Below are 17,909 nucleotides of genomic sequence, written 5' to 3'. Positions count from 1 at the left end.
TCAATCCTTTCAAACATTTATTTTTTTTACACATGCTTTTGAAAACTACCTACGGATTATCCAATATCATCTGTAGTGTCTGACGATGACACTTGTCAGCAATGTAAACATAATGCAATTTGAGCTTGGGATTTGGCTTACATGATTATGTATGGTTATCCGAAGTAGCAAAACTCTTATACAAGATCTAATCATATGCTTATGTGTGGTTAGCCGATTATGGCTAGCATGGTTTGCTAACGTGCAATGCTATAGGTGTGATGCTGGTGTCAAGTGCGTGTGTTGCTGTTGTTTTGTTAGCAATGGTGCGTGGCTGGTGGTGGATAAAGGAGCCTGAGGACCTGACGGCCACCCTGCAGGCCCTGCACCCACGAGGCATCCGGGAGAAGGTGCTCCACAAACACTTGGCCAAACACATGGAGTACCTGGCTGAGGTCTGCACACGGCCCATCAACGGTGAGTCAGTGAGCACTGGTCAGGAAAAGATGGGGATATGAAAAGTCATAGTGTGTCAGATTTGGTTGTTTCATAGTGAAGCTTCTTTGCACATCAATGGGAATTTAAAGAAGTATGTTGTTGTAATGAATGGAAACGGGATGATGACACTTTCCTTGTCCTTTTTTCTCTTCTGTCTATCTATCTCTATCCCCTTCCCCTTGCATTTCCCTTCTCTCCGTCCCCCCGTCAGACCCTATATTCCAGGTGAAGGTGAAGGAGGGAGAGGCCCTGCTAGAGTCCCTGCAGCAGCCATGGCAGGTCCAGGAGCGGGCCCTGGAGACAGATGTCGGAGCCCTCCGCTGGGTGGAGGACCTGGAGCAGAGGGTCATTGCCGCCGACCTGCACCTCAAGGTGAGATGCCAGGGGGACAGAGGGGCCCTGTCTCAATAGTCTAAAGTTTATTTCTATCCCTACTGACATCCCTCATCTACACTGCTCTTTGAAACAAAGATAGTGGAGAGTTGATCCTGAAATACATTTCCGTCATATCATCCCTAAATTTACTGCCTTTTCAGATCTGTGCAGACCAAGGCAATGAGGACACTTTAGACTGTTGAGATGCACACAGGGATGCATGGGTAGGGTGGGTAGTTTGTAAAGTAAGTTGGGTTTGAAATGTCTAGAACTTGTCAGTTTATATTTTGTCGTTTTTTTTTTCTGTTTATTTTTTACTATGGCTGCAGTTGCACTGAATGTCCAGAGGGTGGCGTAGGTGGCATGTGCTGCTGCAGTTTGTATAGTGACCGTGTCCCCCTCCTGGCATTGTCATACAAAAACAGGGAAACTTTTCACACTCATCACATCATATGTCCATTACTTATATTTCAAGATGGCTCCTCAGAATGGAAGGAGCGACACTGACAATAACACGGAAACGCCAGCCGCAGGATTCCAGGTACAAACCAGGTTTTCGATCTACAATTCACACATCCTCACCCTTCTTTTGGATCTACACTCTTTCACAAGTCTTCATGTTTCCCTTTTAAGAATTATTTTTTGTCACCTCCTAAAATTTAAAAGGAGACGCTGTGTCTGAAATCTGTCTTGTCTACTACTTAAACTGCATACTGTGTACTACATACTATTTGGAACATACTTTTAAGTAAAAGCGGATACAGTAGTCAACGACTAGGCTCATCCTACTGAGAATACGTTATCAATGTGCAATTATGTTGATTTCTGCCATTTGTTAATTTTGGTACAGCGCGATTATCAGCTGTTGTCACACACGTGTCTGGAAAGACGATACTCTTCAGCGAATTCTACTAAATGAAAAGCCAAAATGAGTGTGACATCCTGTCATTTAATGCATACAATTTTTTTTAAATGTCACATACTATTAAAAAAAATATTTGTATGCCTACTATTTAGATTGCAAGTACAGGTATTCGGACACAGCCAGTGTGTCTAGAGTTGTCACGTCAGCACTCCTGCTCCTAACACTGTTTGAAATAAGCACTCTCTGTGTTCCTTATATTCACCCAACCTCTGGTTTTTAGGGGCCTGCTTTTATATTTTGAAAATAGTTGTGGCTTAAAAAATGTATCATTTGATGTCTGCACTCACTTACCTTACCTCACCTCGCCCACCTTACCTCGCCCACCTTACCTTACCCAACTTACCTTACCTCGCCCACCTTACCTCGCCCACCTTACCTCGCCCACCTTACCTCGCCCACCTTACCTCGCCCACCTTACCTCGCCCACCTTACCTCGCCCACCTTACCTCGCCCACCTTACCTCGCCCACCTTACCTCACCTCGCTTACCTTACCTCGCCCACCTTACCTTTACCTCACCTCGCCCACCTTACCTCACCTCGCCCACCTTACCTCACCTCGCCCACCTTACCTCACCTCGCCCACCTTACCTCACCTCGCCCACCTCACCTCACCTCGCCCACCTTACCTCACCTCGCCCACCTTACCTTACCTCGCCCACCTTACCTTACCTCGCCCACCTTACCTTACCTCGCCCACCTTACCTCGCCCACCTTACCTCGCCCACCTCACCTCGCCAACCTTACCTCGCCCACCTTACCTTACCCACCTCGCCCACCTTACCATACCCACCTCGCCCACCTCACCTCGCCCACCTTACCTTGCCCACCTTACCTACCTCCAGTGGCGTGTATTCATGGATACCAGAGGAAGCCAGGGTTCTCAAAAAAATGTACCAAGTAAAAAAGCAAACATACATATATTTTGTCTCTCCGTTCGATAATGTTCTTTAAATTTGCAAGAGGCTGAATGTATCTCATCGGAGAAAGTATCCGAGCAAGTGAAACAGCCCCCATCTGTCTCTGTGTCGGCCATCAATCTGATGCTGTCTGGTCCAAAAGAGTATGACATGTTTGCCACCCGTAGCATTGAATGCAAGGGAAGCCAGCGAGCATTTAGCCTCCCTAGATTAAAATAATAGCCAATCAGCATTGAGCTAAACTGAGTGAGCTCAGCTGTGAATGGTCCTGGCGCACACCAAAAAACAGTGTCAAGGGAAGCCAGTTTGGATTTGGCGTCACTCGTATCACATCACATTGAGAGCATACATCATTGACGGAAACAACTTGAATTGTTGTGTTGTCCTCCAGTGGCTGGCTAGCTCGCCTAAATTGTCCCTTTCCTAAACTAGCCATGGCTGCAGATGGGGATTTGGACTTGTGGTTTTACTTAATTCTCTGTACTGGCCAATGATTATTACTGTGATTCTGATCCAACTATTAATTCATACATTCTGGCCTGAAATGATGGAAGTTCAATATGTAGTTAGATGTAGAAGGCCCATGAAAGGAAGTTAGGCTTGCGCGTAAGGATTTTAGCCAGGTAGCCTGACCATGATAGACCATTTCGTCGACATGAGAGGATGGCGGCATTGGCGTATCTCTACAAGTAGGGTGAGTCAACATGTTTGTATACTTGCACTCACATAAATCAGTACCATGGACAGCCACATCATATTTAGCTTACGTTTGACTAAATAGTTTTTGGTATCTTTTAGTTGTCACCTGTATTAGACTAAGCATAGGTGATTTGATGGTGAAGTTGAATTGGTTCTGGAATAGTGGAAGCAGCTCCTGTTTTCTTTGCGACTTGCGGTAACTCTCTGGTTCAAAATGTAATGGTTGTTTAGTGGTCTGAAAATGTTGGAAAAGTTAACTTGCTTAACCGTGCTGTAGGTCACTTAACTGTTTGTTACATACAATATGCTTTGTAGACTTCTCCGGACAGAGTTAACAGTTAACTTGCTCTCCCGTTTTGTGATGAAACAGAGGTGTGGTTGGATTTATTCTTATATAGGCCTAAAGGCAGAGACAATATCACCGTCGCAAGGCATTTAAACTAACAGGTTATAGAGCAAACAATGCAATTATCACAACACAGGTTGTAATATTTATTTTTTCCCCCAGTGATTTTACCCACGTACTGCTTACCTCGCCCGCCGTACCTCGCAACCCTTTTAAGTCTTGCTCTAGCTTCAAAGTCCTTTGCTTCACTGCTTTTTGATCGTCGAGAACTTTAATTTTCTATTTTCTGTCATTCTCCCTCCTCCCCACCTCAGCCCTACACAGTTCCAGAGGTGGACTCCACGCGTGACGACCTGCAGTACTACGAGCATGATGTGGACCCCCGGGACGACTGGATCGTGCGGACCAAGAAGGAGTGGTCAGACCTGCCCCGTGTGGCCAGCCACCCGCTGGACCTGGCCGTCCTGCGCCTGGCCAACCTGGAGAGAAACATCGACCGGCGCTACCTGAAGGAGCCCCTCTGGAACCTGGCCGAGGTGGTGCGTCTCGCCCCCCTCACCCCCGAGGAGAGCCAGATGGGCCAGATGGATGTCATGAGGTGGGAGGGACAGGGTTGGGGTCAGAGGTTGGAAAGGGTGGAGTGGAGCGTGATTTAATAATATCATGGATTAGATTTGTGTGGTATTTGGTCAAATTGCTCAAAGCTCTTCAGAGTGATTTTAAACCTTCGTCTCACTTCAGCCCTTAATTGTGCTGAGACCTATTTTTATAATCTCTTTCCCACAGTTTGGAGAGTGAGATCACCCCCAGATTGCGGACATGGCGCCAGGCCCTGGACCGCTGTCGGAGCGCCCCCCAGCTATGTCTGTGTCTGCTGCAGCTGGAGAAGGCCATCGCCTGGGAGAGATCTGTGGTCAAAGTGGTGGGGACAAGCCCAGTAGCAATACTCAATATGTACACTGAGAATGGAAACCATTATTATGAAGGGAATAATGTTATGGATGTAAGTGAAACAAGGAATATAGAACATTCCTATGGCAAATATCATAGTAGTGACATGCTGATGAGATCATTGAGAAGACCCTTTGATCCAAAGCAACTTACAGTAAACACAGGTAGTATTGCACCGTAGTCTGAAAGACTGCAACAGAGCATTTTCCTTAAAGACAACTGTGTTCCTGTCTGTGTGGTGTTGTAGACGTGTCAGGTGTGCAGGAAGGGGGATAATGATGAGTACCTGCTGTTGTGTGACGGCTGTGACCGTGGCTGCCACATGTACTGCCTGAGGCCAAAGGTCACCCAGGTGCCAGAGGGGGACTGGTTCTGCCCCACCTGCGTATCCAAGGTGAGGACTGACTGGGGCTGCACTCTGCTTGGCTACCCTTATGGACCACAACAGGGCTCACTGCTCATCTAACCAGGGGGGAGTTCAGAAGGGTGAACTGTTCAGACCATTCAACTTGGCTTAGATTAAGAAACTATACGCTGATTTACTTTTTGTAAATCCAACCAAAAAGCCACGATGGTGCAACATAATTACAATAGTAATATATGGTGAAACAACATGAACACATACACACATTTTTGTCCCCAGTGTATTAAACCATAATATTGTCCGAACCTACTTCAAAAACCTGCCACAGCAGTACCCTCTGATTTCTGCTCCCCGTGGCCTCCTTAACCTTTCTCCCAGAGCTGTAATTTCATCACTGTCTCACTGTGTCTTGTTGTTTATAAGGCTAGTGACGGTGAGTCACCACGTAGCAACCATCGCTCCTCCAAGCAGAGGACCCGGGTGAAGAAGAGGAGGTACGAAGATGACAGTTCTGATGAAGAGGCGGTGCCCAGCAAACGCAGCGGTGGTGGTGCTAATATAGCAACACGGCATAAGGACGGTGGCCCTGCCTTATCCTCCCGTTACTCTGGAGATGGAGGTCGCACAGCGGGCTTCTCACCCGCCAAGCGCCGCCGCATGACCACCCGCAACCAGCCCGACCTCACCTACTGCGAGTGAGTCTGACCTCAGATCAGTTGTAGTGTCACAATGTTGCAGTGGTTATAGAACATGATATTAAATGACTCTCCTCAAATGAGTTATCGTGTCCTGTTGCTCCAGTGGTTTCTATAAGACCATTAGATTCATGTTCTCACGATTGTGATGATAGTCCAGTTCTAACTGACGTGTGTTTTGTGTGTAGAATCATTCTGATGGAAATGGAGTCTCATTCTGACGCCTGGCCCTTCCTGGAGCCCGTCAACCCCCGCATGGTGCCCGGCTACCGACGCATCATCAAGAACCCCATGGACTTCCTCACCATGAGGGAGAGGCTGCTGCAGGGAGGGTATGGGGGCCACTCATTCTCTCTGTCTGTCTGTGTGTGGGTTTGTATTACTATGCTTGTGGGTACCGGAAGTGCCCTCACGGATAGTGAAACAACGAAAATTCTCCCTTGTGGGGACATTTCCTTCATCCCCACAAAGACAAAGGCTATTTAAGCTTAGGGGTTAGTTTAGGGTTATCTTTAGGGGTTAGAGAAAATAGGATTTTAGGTCCCCACAGTGTTCAAATCAAATGTATTTATATAGCCCTTCGTACATCAGCTGATATCTCAAAGTGCTGTACAGAAACTCAGCCTAAAACCCCAAACAGCAAGCAATGCAGGTGTAGAAGCACGGTGGCTAGGAAAAACTCCCTAGAAAGGCCAAAACCTAGGAAGAAACCTAGAGAGGAACCAGGCTATGTGGGGTGGCCAGTCCTCTTCTGGCTGTGCTGGGTGGAGATTATAACAGAACATGGCCAAGATATTCAAATATTCATAAATGACCAGCATGGTCGAATAATGATAAGGCAGAATAGTTGAAACTGGAGCAGCAGCACGGCCAGGTGGACTGGGGACAGCAAGGAGTCATCATGTCAGGTACAGTGCCTTGCGAAAGTATTCGGCCCCCTTGAACTTTGCGACCTTTTGCCACATTTCAGGCTTCAAACATAAAGATATAAAACTGTATTTTTTTGTGAAGAATCAGCAACAAGTGGGACACAATCATGAGGTGGAACAATTATTCAGCCCCTTTACTTTCAGTGCAGCAAACTCTTGTAGCCTGTTGACTAAATATTATATTTCTTGCCTACGTTTACTGACACCAGTCATATTCAGCTGGTGTTGCACGTTTGTAAATTCATAGTTTGTTCTGCGCTCTGGCACACTCCGATCCATCTATTCTGACAACAATGCCTTGGTGTATGTCATGGAACGTTGAGTAGAATGGAATCTATTTTTAAAACCTCTTATAAAGTTGGGTTTGTAGCATAAACTGGGAATTAAAAATGTGATTTTTATCATGGTCTGTTTCATATCTGCACTTTAAACATTAGTGGAGTGCTGCAGAGGTGGTTGTCCTTCTGGATGGTTCTCCCATCTCCAAAGAGGAGCTCTGTCAGTGACCATCGGGTTCTTGGTCACCTCCCTGACCAAGGCCCATCTCCCCCGATTGCTCAGTTTGGCCAGACAGCCAGCTCTATGAAGAGTTGGTGGTTCCAAACTTCTTTCTTTTAAGAATGATTGAGGCCACTGTGTTCTTGGGGACCTTCAATGCTGCAGAAATGTTTTGGTACCCTTCCCCAAATCTGTGCTTCAACACAATCCTGTCTCGGAGCATCTACGGCCAATTCCTTCGACCTCATGGCTTGTTTTTTTTTTCCTGACATGTACTAACAACCGTGTGACCTTATATAGATAGTTGTTTGCCTTTCCAAATCATGTCCAATCAATTGAATTTACCACAGTTGGACTCCAATCAAGTTAAATACTCAAGGATGATAAATGGAAACAGGATGCACCTGAGCTCAATTTAGTCTCATAGCAAAGGGTCTGAATACTTACGTAAATAACTTATTTCTGTTTTGTATTTTTAATACATTTGTTAAAATTTCTAAAATGTTTTCACTTTGTCATTATGGGGTATTGTGTGTAGATTGCTGAGAATTTAAAAAATATATATCATCCATTTTAGAGGCTGTAACAAAATGTGGAAAAAGTCAAGGGGTCTGAATAATTTCCCACGGCACTGCATTTCAATTGGGAAATTCTTAATGGTTGTGTTTTTGTATTCTTCTGATTGGGACCTACTGGTTATGTCACTTTATGGACTGATTATCCTTTGACATCATGCTGTGTGTGACTGCTGTCTTACTGGAGGCCTATAGGTACACCACCACTAACCTGTCACACACGGAGGACCTATAGTTTCACCACCCTACTAACCTGTCACACACGGAGGACCTATAGGTTCACCACCCTACTAACCTGTCACACACGGAGGACCTATAGGTTCACCACCCTACTAACCTGTCACACACTGGAGGCCTATAGGTTCACCACCCTACTAACCTGTCACACACTGGAGGCCTATAGGTACACCACCACTAACCTGTCACACACTGGAGGCCTATAGGTTCACCACCCTACTAACCTGTCACACACAGAGGACCTATAGGTTCACCACCACTAACCTGTCACACACGGAGGACCTATAGGTTCACCACCCTACTAACCTGTCACACACGGAGGACCTATAGGTTCACCACCCTACTAACCTGTCACACACTGGAGGCCTATAGGTACACCACCCTACTAACCTGTCACACACTGGAGGCCTATAGGTACACCACCACTAACCTGTCACACACTGGAGGCCTATAGGTTCACCACCCTACTAACCTGTCACACACAGAGGACCTATAGGTTCACCACCACTAACCTGTCACACACGGAGGACCTATAGGTTCACCACCCTACTAACCTGTCACACACGGAGGACCTATAGGTTCACCACCCTACTAACCTGTCACACACAGAGGACCTATAGGTTCACCACCACTAACCTGTCACACACTGGAGGCCTATAGGTTCACCACCCTACTAACCTGTCACACACAGAGGACCTATAGGTTCACCACCACTAACCTGTCACACACTGGAGGCCTATAGGTACACCACCCTACTAATCTGTCACACACTGGAGGCCTATAGGTTCACCACCCTACTAACCTGTCACACACTGGAGGCCTATAGGTTCACCACCCTACTAACCTGTCACACACTGGAGGCCTATAGGTACACCACCACTAACCTGTCACACACTGGAGGCCTATAGGTACACCACCCTACTAACCTGTCACACACTGGAGGCCTATAGGTTCACCACCCTACTAACCTGTCACACACTGGAGGCCTATAGGTTCACCACCCTACTAACCTGTCACACACGGAGGACCTATAGGTTCACCACCCTACTAACCTGTCACACACTGGAGGCCTATAGGTTCACCACCCTACTAACCTGTCACACACTGGAGGCCTATAGGTACACCACCACTAACCTGTCACACACTGGAGGCCTATAGGTTCACCACCCTACTAACCTGTCACACACTGGAGGCCTATAGGTTCACCACCCTACTAACCTGTCACACACGGAGGACCTATAGGTTCACCACCCTACTAACCTGTCACACACTGGAGGCCTATAGGTACACCACCACTAACCTGTCACACACGGAGGACCTATAGGTTCACCACCCTACTAACCTGTCACACACTGGAGGCCTATAGGTACACCACCCTACTAACCTGTCACACACGGAGGACCTATAGGTTCACCACCCTACTAACCTGTCACACACTGGAGGCCTATAGGTACACCACCACTAACCTGTCACACACGGAGGACCTATAGGTTCACCACTGTACTAACCTGTCACACACGGAGGACCTATAGGTTCACCACTGTACTAACCTGTCACACACTGGAGGCCTATAGGTACACCACCCTACTAACCTGTCACACACGGAGGACCTATAGGTTCACCACTGTACTAACCTGTCACACGCGGAGGACCTATAGGTTCACCACCACTAACCTGTCACACACGGAGGACCTATAGGTACACCACCACTAACCTGTCACACACGGAGGACACCACCACACACACTAACCTGTCACACACTGGAGGCCTATAGGTTCACCACCACTAACCTGTCACACACTGGAGGCCTATAGGTTCACCACCACTAACCTGTCACACACGGAGGACCTATAGGTTCACCACCCTACTAACCTGTCACACACTGGAGGCCTATAGGTTCACCACCACTAAACCTGTCACACACGGAGGACCTATAGGTTCACCACCACTAACCTGTCACACACGGAGGACCTATAGGTTCACCACTGTCACACACGGAGGCCTAAGGTTCACCACCCTACTAACCTGTCACACACGGAGGACCTATAGGTTCACCACCACTAACCTGTCACACACGGAGGACCTATAGGTTCACCACCACTAACCTGTCACACACGGAGGACCTATAGGTTCACCACCCTACTAACCTGTCACACACGGAGGACCTATAGGTACACCACCACTAACCTGTCACACACTGGAGGACTATAGTTTCACCACCCTACTAACCTGTCACACACTGGAGGCCTATAGTTTCACCACCCTACTAACCTGTCACACACTGGAGGCCTATAGTTTCACCACCCTACTAACCTGTCACACACGGAGGACCTATAGGTTCACCACCCTACTAACCTGTCACACACTGGAGGCCTATAGGTTCACCACCCTACTAACCTGTCACACACGGAGGACCTATAGGTTCACCACCACTAACCTGTCACACACTGGAGGCCTATAGGTTCACCACCCTACTAACCTGTCACACACGGAGGACCTATAGGTACACCACCACTAACCTGTCACACACTGGAGGCCTATAGGTTCACCACCCTACTAACCTGTCACACACGGAGGACCTATAGGTTCACCACCCTACTAACCTGTCACACACGGAGGACCTATAGGTTCACCACCCTACTAACCTGTCACACACGGAGGACCTATAGGTTCACCACCCTACTAACCTGTCACACACGGAGGACCTATAGGTTCACCACCACTAACCTGTCACACACTGGAGGCCTATAGGTACACCACCCTACTAACCTGTCACACACGGAGGACCTATAGATTCACCACCCTACTAACCTGTCACACACTGGAGGCCTATAGGTTCACCACCCTACTAACCTGTCACACACGGAGGACCTATAGGTTCACCACTGTACTAACCTGTCACACACTGGAGGCCTATAGGTTCACCACTACTAACCTGTCACACACGGAGGACCTATAGGTTCACCACTGTACTAACCTGTCACACACTGGAGGCCTATAGGTTCACCACTGTACTAACCTGTCACACACGGAGGACCTATAGGTTCACCACCACTAACCTGTCACACACTGGAGGCCTATAGGTACACCACCACTAACCTGTCACACACGGAGGACCTATAGGTTCACCACTGTACTAACCTGTCACACACTGGAGGCCTATAGGTACACCACCACTAACCTGTCACACACGGAGGACCTATAGGTTCACCACTGTACTAACCTGTCACACACGGAGGACCTATAGGTTCACCACTGTACTAACCTGTCACACGCGGAGGACCTATAGGTTCACCACCACTAACCTGTCACACACGGAGGACCTATAGGTACACCACCACTAACCTGTCACACACTGGAGGCCTATAGGTACACCACCACTAACCTGTCACACACGGAGGACCTATAGGTTCACCACTGTACTAACCTGTCACACACTGGAGGCCTATAGCTTCACCACCCTACTAACCTGTCACACACTGGAGGCCTATAGTTTCACCACCCTACTAACCTGTCACACACTGGAGGCCTATAGTTTCACCACCCTACTAACCTGTCACACACGGAGGACCTATAGGTTCACCACCCTACTAACCTGTCACACACTGGAGGCCTATAGGTTCACCACCCTACTAACCTGTCACACACGGAGGACCTATAGGTTCACCACCCTACTAACCTGTCACACACTGGAGGCCTATAGGTTCACCACCCTACTAACCTGTCACACACGGAGGACCTATAGGTACACCACCACTAACCTGTCACACACTGGAGGCCTATAGTTTCACCACCCTACTAACCTGTCACACACGGAGGACCTATAGGTTCACCACCCTACTAACCTGTCACACACGGAGGACCTATAGGTTCACCACCCTACTAACCTGTCACACACGGAGGACCTATAGGTTCACCACCCTACTAACCTGTCACACACGGAGGACCTATAGGTACACCACCACTAACCTGTCACACACTGGAGGCCTATAGGTTCACCACCCTACTAACCTGTCACACACGGAGGACCTATAGGTTCACCACCCTACTAACCTGTCACACACTGGAGGCCTATAGGTTCACCACCCTACTAACCTGTCACACACTGGAGGCCTATAGGTTCACCACCCTACTAACCTGTCACACACTGGAGGCCTATAGGTTCACCACCCTACTAACCTGTCACACACTGGAGGCCTATAGGTTCACCACCCTACTAACCTGTCACACACTGGAGGCCTATAGGTTCACCACCCTACTAACCTGTCACACACTGGAGGCCTATAGGTACACCACCCTACTAATCTGTCACACACTGGAGGCCTATAGGTTCACCACCCTACTAACCTGTCACACACTGGAGGCCTATAGGTTCACCACCCTACTAACCTGTCACACACTGGAGGCCTATAGGTACACCACCCTACTAACCTGTCACACACTGGAGGCCTATAGGTTCACCACCCTACTAACCTGTCACACACGGAGGACCTATAGGTTCACCACCCTACTAACCTGTCACACACGGAGGACCTATAGGTACACCACCCTACTAACCTGTCACACACGGAGGACCTATAGGTTCACCACCCTACTAACCTGTCACACACTGGAGGCCTATAGGTACACCACCACTAACCTGTCACACACGGAGGACCTATAGGTTCACCACTACTAACCTGTCACACACGGAGGACCTATAGGTTCACCACTGTACTAACCTGTCACACACGGAGGACCTATAGGTTCACCACTGTACTAACCTGTCACACACTGGAGGCCTATAGGTACACCACCACTAACCTGTCACACACGGAGGACCTATAGGTTCACCACTGTACTAACCTGTCACACACGGAGGACCTATAGGTTCACCACTGTACTAACCTGTCACACACGGAGGACCTATAGGTTCACCACTGTACTAACCTGTCACACACTGGAGGCCTATAGTTTCACCACCCTACTAACCTGTCACACACTGGAGGCCTATAGTTTCACCACTTCGCAAACCTGTCTCAAATCAAATTTATTTGTCACATACACATGGTTAGCAGATGTTAATGCGAGCATAGCGAAATGCTTGTGCTTCTAGTTCCGACAATGCAGTAATAACCAACAAGTAATCTCTCTAACAATTCCAAAACTACTACCTTATAGACACAAGTGTAAGGGGATAAAGAATATGTACATAAAGATATATGAATGAGTGATGGTACAGAGCGGCATAGACAAGATACAGTAGATGGTATCGAGTACAGTATATACATATGAGATGAGTATGTAAACAAAGTGGCATAGTTAGTGGCTAGTGATACATGTATTACATAAAGATGCAGTAGATGATATAGAGTACAGTATATATGTATACATATGAGATTAATGATGTAGGGTATGTAAACATTATATTAGGTAGCATTGTTTAAAGTGGCTAGTGATATAGTTTACATCATTTCCCATCAATTCCCATTATTAAAGTGGCTGGAGTTGAGTCAGTGTGTTGGCAGCAGCCACTCAATGTTAGTGGTGGCTGTTTAACAGTCTGATGGCCTTGAGATAGAAGCTGTTTTTCAGTCTCTCGGTCCCAGCTTTGATGCACCTGTACTGACCCCGCCTTCTGGATGATAGCGGGGTGAACAGGCAGTGGCTCGGGTGGTTGTTGTCCTTGATCTTTATGGCCTTCTTGTGACATCGGGTGGTGTAGGTGTCCTGGAGGGCAGGTAGTTTGCCCCCGGTGATGCGTTGTGCAGACCTCACTACCCTCTGGAGAGCCTTACGGTTGTGGGCGGAGCAGTTGCAGATATCGTTTCAAGAAAGGAGTGTATATATTTGGCCCCAGGAAGCAGTTTTATGCGCTGAATGAATGGAAGCTGTTAATTATGAGTTTTTTTTACTCCACTGGTTTTGGCTGGTCTCAAGAAATTACGAGTGCTCACTATCCCGAGACCAAGTCAAGACAGAGATGCAAATAACACCGAGACAAGACCGAGACACTCAATATGTGGTCTTGACTACTACAACACTGGGTCCCCACAAGGATAGTAAAACTGGGTCTACAACATGACCCAAACTTCCATAATGAGGCCGGTTCCTTTCATTTTCAACAATGTTACGGAAAATGTGTACGCTTATATTTGACCGGTTGTTCTCTTCTCTGCTCTCCAGGTACTGCAGCTGTGAGGAGTTTGCAGCAGACGCCCATCTGGTGTTCAACAACTGCGAGCTGTTCAACGAGGACACGTCAGAGGTGGGCATGGCTGGACACTCCATGAAGCGCTTCTTCGAGAACCGCTGGGCTGAGTTCTACGCGAGCAAAGACCAATAGGACTCTTGTGCTGGGGGCAGGGTCACCCATTGGCTAATGCTTACGCTCCCCGTTACTACGAAGACTGTCTGGGCCGGAGAATCCTCCGGCTCGCTGTATACATATATGTATAGATCTATGTATAGATTTGGATATTTGTCTCTTCTTGTTTTTCCCTTTCTCTGCTTCACCTTTTTTAAAACCTCAACCGTTGGCTTGAAATTCTCTCGACGACAGAGGGGGATGTTTGAGCTCTCTTCTTCCCTCTGCACCCTCCCTTCTGTTCCTAGACACCTGTTTGGAATTTTCCTGTTGTCATGTTATCTCCTAAGCCACACCCCTTGTCTCATAAGGCCACGGTATTCGTCCATCCCTTCCTCTGGGGGCGGGAGGAGGGTCTGAGGCCCTGAGCGGATTGGGTTCTCAAACTCTGCCCTCTGACCGCAACAGGAGGTCTGCCAGACCAATGTGTCACTGCAGACCGGACATGCTCTGACCTCGTTTCCACCATATAGATCATAACCCTAAGGTCCTCTCTGAACTCAAACACTTTGGGATTGGACCCTCTTTTAACTGTTCAATGGAAATGTAGTATGGTCTTATGCCTGAAGCAATTTTTCTCACTATATTTTTATTATATATTCTATATATGTGTATATATATATAGAGTACAATAGCTGGGATTATTTAATAGCAATAGCTTGTAGTGAATGTGTACAGACTATATAGTTGAGATGTCTAGACGATTTATGAAAAGGCCAGTAAAACAAAATGGAAAGGAGTGTTTGTTTTTGTTTTTCCCCCTGAAGACTTACATTGTGTAACAACCCCTGACCTAACTCATACACACCCACACTCCTGCTGCTTTGTGAAGGTCACTGGTTTCAGAAACTGGGGGCTTTAGTGTATTTTCTTTTCTGTCCTGTTTTTTTCTGTTTTTTTTTCTGCTCCATAATGACAACTAAGACCGGTAGTCACAGCAACGGGAATCGTCAGGTGTGGTGTGTTCATAGATGGTGTCAATAGAACTGAAATGACGCTACCGCCATTATTAAATGCGGTTTGCTTTGTGTTGCAGCTCTTTACCATATTGGTCAAATTGTGCAGAAAGCTAGCAGGCTGCTGAAATCTTATTGGTTGACTGTTCGCAAACAAAATGATGTCACGTTTTTTTAGTGACACCCGTTCATGGGAAGAATTGTTTTGATTTTACAGAAAATTGTCACTCAATATTTCTTACAATGCATTTGTTTTCTCACTAAATTTAAAGGACCTTCATAGGAATTTGTTTAACACTGGAAATGTTCAGTCTCATCAATTTCAAATGAACGTAGAAACACCCCCAAAAATAAAAGCTTGATAACTTGATGTAACCGTTTAAAATTGGGGAGAAGCTATAACTCTTATGAATACTGCAGAATAACTGTAAATATGCATTGAGAGGTTTCTTCTGCTTGTGGGTTTCTGAATCTTGACAGTTAAGCGCAGGTATCACTTGTGTGTTAAGAGAAACATTTTGTTCTAGACACCTACTGATTAAAAGCCTTCAAAACAAGTATGTCCACATTTTGCTAAGCTCATGTTCCATTTATAAATCTTTTGTTTGTTTTTTAAGTGGCCACTGTGCCCCACAGTGGAGGAGTCATAATACCCATAAAATACTAGCGGTCAAACAGGGAAATAGTTCCAATTGTTTTTCCACCGTAAATTGTTCTAATATGGGGAAAAACACTTAAAGTAAGCATTGTGTTTTGTGTAGGCTTACCTAGGTGTGACATTTTCATAACCATGTAAGTCTCTCTCGGACAAGGTGACTTTTTTTATTAATATATTTTTCTCTTTTTACTCTGATTTGAAAATGCTAATTCGCATCAGAGTAGATGCAAAACGACAAAGCCCTGCATGTCATCGCTAGCTGACACCTTTAGTAACAGGTATTGTTAATTTAAAACTTGCACGAGACGGTTCACAGAATTGTCAATTTTTAATCTAATGTAGCCAATTTACACAATACCACATTTAGAAAACATGAGTTAATCCAGGTTTTCTTACCTTTGCCTCAATTTGGCGGTCTCGTCCAGATCATCATGGCATTTGTAGTTATTTTTGATAGCCTAATTAGCAATTCATTTTGGGGGGGTAAATACAATTGATAAAAGTCACCTTGTCTGAGAGATTTTAGAAGGTAATTGAAATGTCACCCCAGGGTAAGCCTAAATGAAACACAGTTTTAGAAACACAGTTTCTAAAATCCCCTATGGGAAAAATATTAATGGTGGGAAAATGATTGGAACCATTTCCCTGTTTGACCGCTAGGTTTTCTGGGTATTATGACTCCTACTGTGGTACTCTAGCGTGGCATGGTTGGTGTGTTATGGGAAAGGTATGAAGGCGGCATGACGATACTTCACAATCCGGGTTTTATTTAAAGCGTGGTTTCTTACACAACTCAAACTGGTCAATAGGAAATTAATTTTTGTGTTCCTTTCTTCACAAAAGGGACATTCCTTTTTCTATATAAAAAAAACGAACTAAAAGACATGAATTAAAACCAAATCTGGTGTTAAGTGAATTTTTCATAATGTACAGTTTTTGTGACTACATTTGTTCCTTTCTATATTTTTAGGACCAATATAATTTTTAAGAGGTATTACAAGACCATGTTGTATCTTGGTGATGTAACACGTGTGCATCTGTAGAATGTACTGTTAGTTGAATAAAAACCACATCTAGTAGAGACTACACTCTGGAACTGTCCCTGGGTCCTCATTTCATTCTCCTTTTTATTAAATCACAGAAGTAGGACATCCAATAAGAATTATAGGAACCAGCAAGCTAGTACAGTAAGTAGCCTGAATGGAGAGCGGTGCTGTACACCCATTCACAGACAACCCTATATACGGTGCATTCGGAAAGTATTCAGACCCCTTCACATTTTGTTACGTTACAGTCTTATTCTAAAATGGATTAACTCGTTTTCCCCCCTCATCATTCTACACACAATACCCAATAATGACAAAGCAAAAAACGGTTTTAAGACACCTATGGACAGTTATCTTCTGGGTGACTCTCAAAAAACTTGTCTTGACCACCAACCCAAGGTCTCTTTTAAATGTAACCATTGCAACCATTGCAGTAATATTGCACAGAATAAGTATTTTGTTGACACGGCTTCCAAAATGGAGTATTACGTCAAGCATTTCATTAACTGTAAAACCACTCATGTCATCTATAGATTGGAATGTCCACAGTGCAAGGTGTTCTACATTGGACGGACAAAGACACGACTTCAAGACTGCTTAGCGGAACACAAGTATGCCATACGGGTAGGTAATGAAGACTACCCCATGGCAAGGCACTACAAGTCCTTACACCATGGCAACCCTGCCTCCCTACAAGCTATGGGTATTGATCATATTCCGGCCTCTATTAGAAAAGGGGACCGTCTTAAACAGTTAAACCAAAGGGAACGTTTTTGGATTTACAAACTACAGGCCACTAAATACCCTGGTTTAAATGAAGATATGGATTTACAAACTACAGGCCACTAAAAACCCTGGTTTAAATGAAGATATGGATTTACAAACTACAGGCCACTAAATACCCTGGTTTAAAT

The 17,909-nt window shown here is 46.0% G+C and overlaps 1 protein-coding gene and 3 long non-coding RNA genes across 15 annotated transcripts in view; 2 read left to right on the top strand and 2 right to left on the bottom strand.

The window, feature by feature from the left end:
- Window positions 1–17,037, top strand: part of LOC118359662 (bromodomain adjacent to zinc finger domain protein 2A-like) — a 44,350-nt gene extending 27,313 nt beyond the window's left edge. For 10 of the 11 annotated variants that reach the window (XM_052482030.1, XM_052482036.1, XM_052482039.1 and 7 more), the window contains exons 21-29: window positions 301–456; window positions 689–849; window positions 1,328–1,393; window positions 4,055–4,338; window positions 4,527–4,662; window positions 4,939–5,085; window positions 5,479–5,750; window positions 5,939–6,082; window positions 14,155–17,037. In XM_052482030.1, coding sequence (XP_052337990.1) covers window positions 301–456; window positions 689–849; window positions 1,328–1,393; window positions 4,055–4,338; window positions 4,527–4,662; window positions 4,939–5,085; window positions 5,479–5,750; window positions 5,939–6,082; window positions 14,155–14,314 — 1,526 coding nt within the window. In that variant the 3' untranslated portion in view covers window positions 14,315–17,037. The remainder of the gene's footprint in view (window positions 1–300; window positions 457–688; window positions 850–1,327; window positions 1,394–4,054; window positions 4,339–4,526; window positions 4,663–4,938; window positions 5,086–5,478; window positions 5,751–5,938; window positions 6,083–14,154) is intronic. The other variant, XM_052482040.1, reaches the window with a different exon arrangement.
- LOC127912506 (uncharacterized) lies at window positions 1,400–2,569 on the bottom strand. Of its 2 annotated transcripts, none has more exons than XR_008082963.1 (3): window positions 2,438–2,569; window positions 2,329–2,380; window positions 1,400–2,284 (listed from the first exon to the last, which is right to left on the bottom strand). It is a non-coding gene; the product is annotated as an uncharacterized LOC127912506 (long non-coding RNA). The 2 variants fall into 2 exon arrangements; XR_008082964.1 differs by having other exon boundaries at window positions 2,419–2,517.
- On the top strand, window positions 8,945–12,785 carry LOC127912505 (uncharacterized). Its single transcript, XR_008082962.1, has 4 exons — window positions 8,945–9,023; window positions 10,949–11,072; window positions 12,025–12,652; window positions 12,693–12,785. It is a non-coding gene; the product is annotated as an uncharacterized LOC127912505 (long non-coding RNA).
- Window positions 8,964–12,840, bottom strand: LOC127912504 (uncharacterized). The gene is made up of 6 exons (XR_008082961.1): window positions 12,711–12,840; window positions 11,459–11,958; window positions 11,089–11,416; window positions 10,219–10,508; window positions 10,137–10,176; window positions 8,964–9,083 (listed from the first exon to the last, which is right to left on the bottom strand). It is a non-coding gene; the product is annotated as an uncharacterized LOC127912504 (long non-coding RNA).
- Window positions 17,038–17,909: the final 872 nt, after the last annotated feature.

Source organism: Oncorhynchus keta, chromosome 27, assembly GCF_023373465.1.
Source record: "Oncorhynchus keta strain PuntledgeMale-10-30-2019 chromosome 27, Oket_V2, whole genome shotgun sequence".
Lineage (NCBI taxonomy): Eukaryota > Metazoa > Chordata > Actinopteri > Salmoniformes > Salmonidae > Oncorhynchus > Oncorhynchus keta.
Note: the sequence above shows the minus strand (reverse complement) of the source record. Positions and strands in the feature narration are given on the sequence as shown.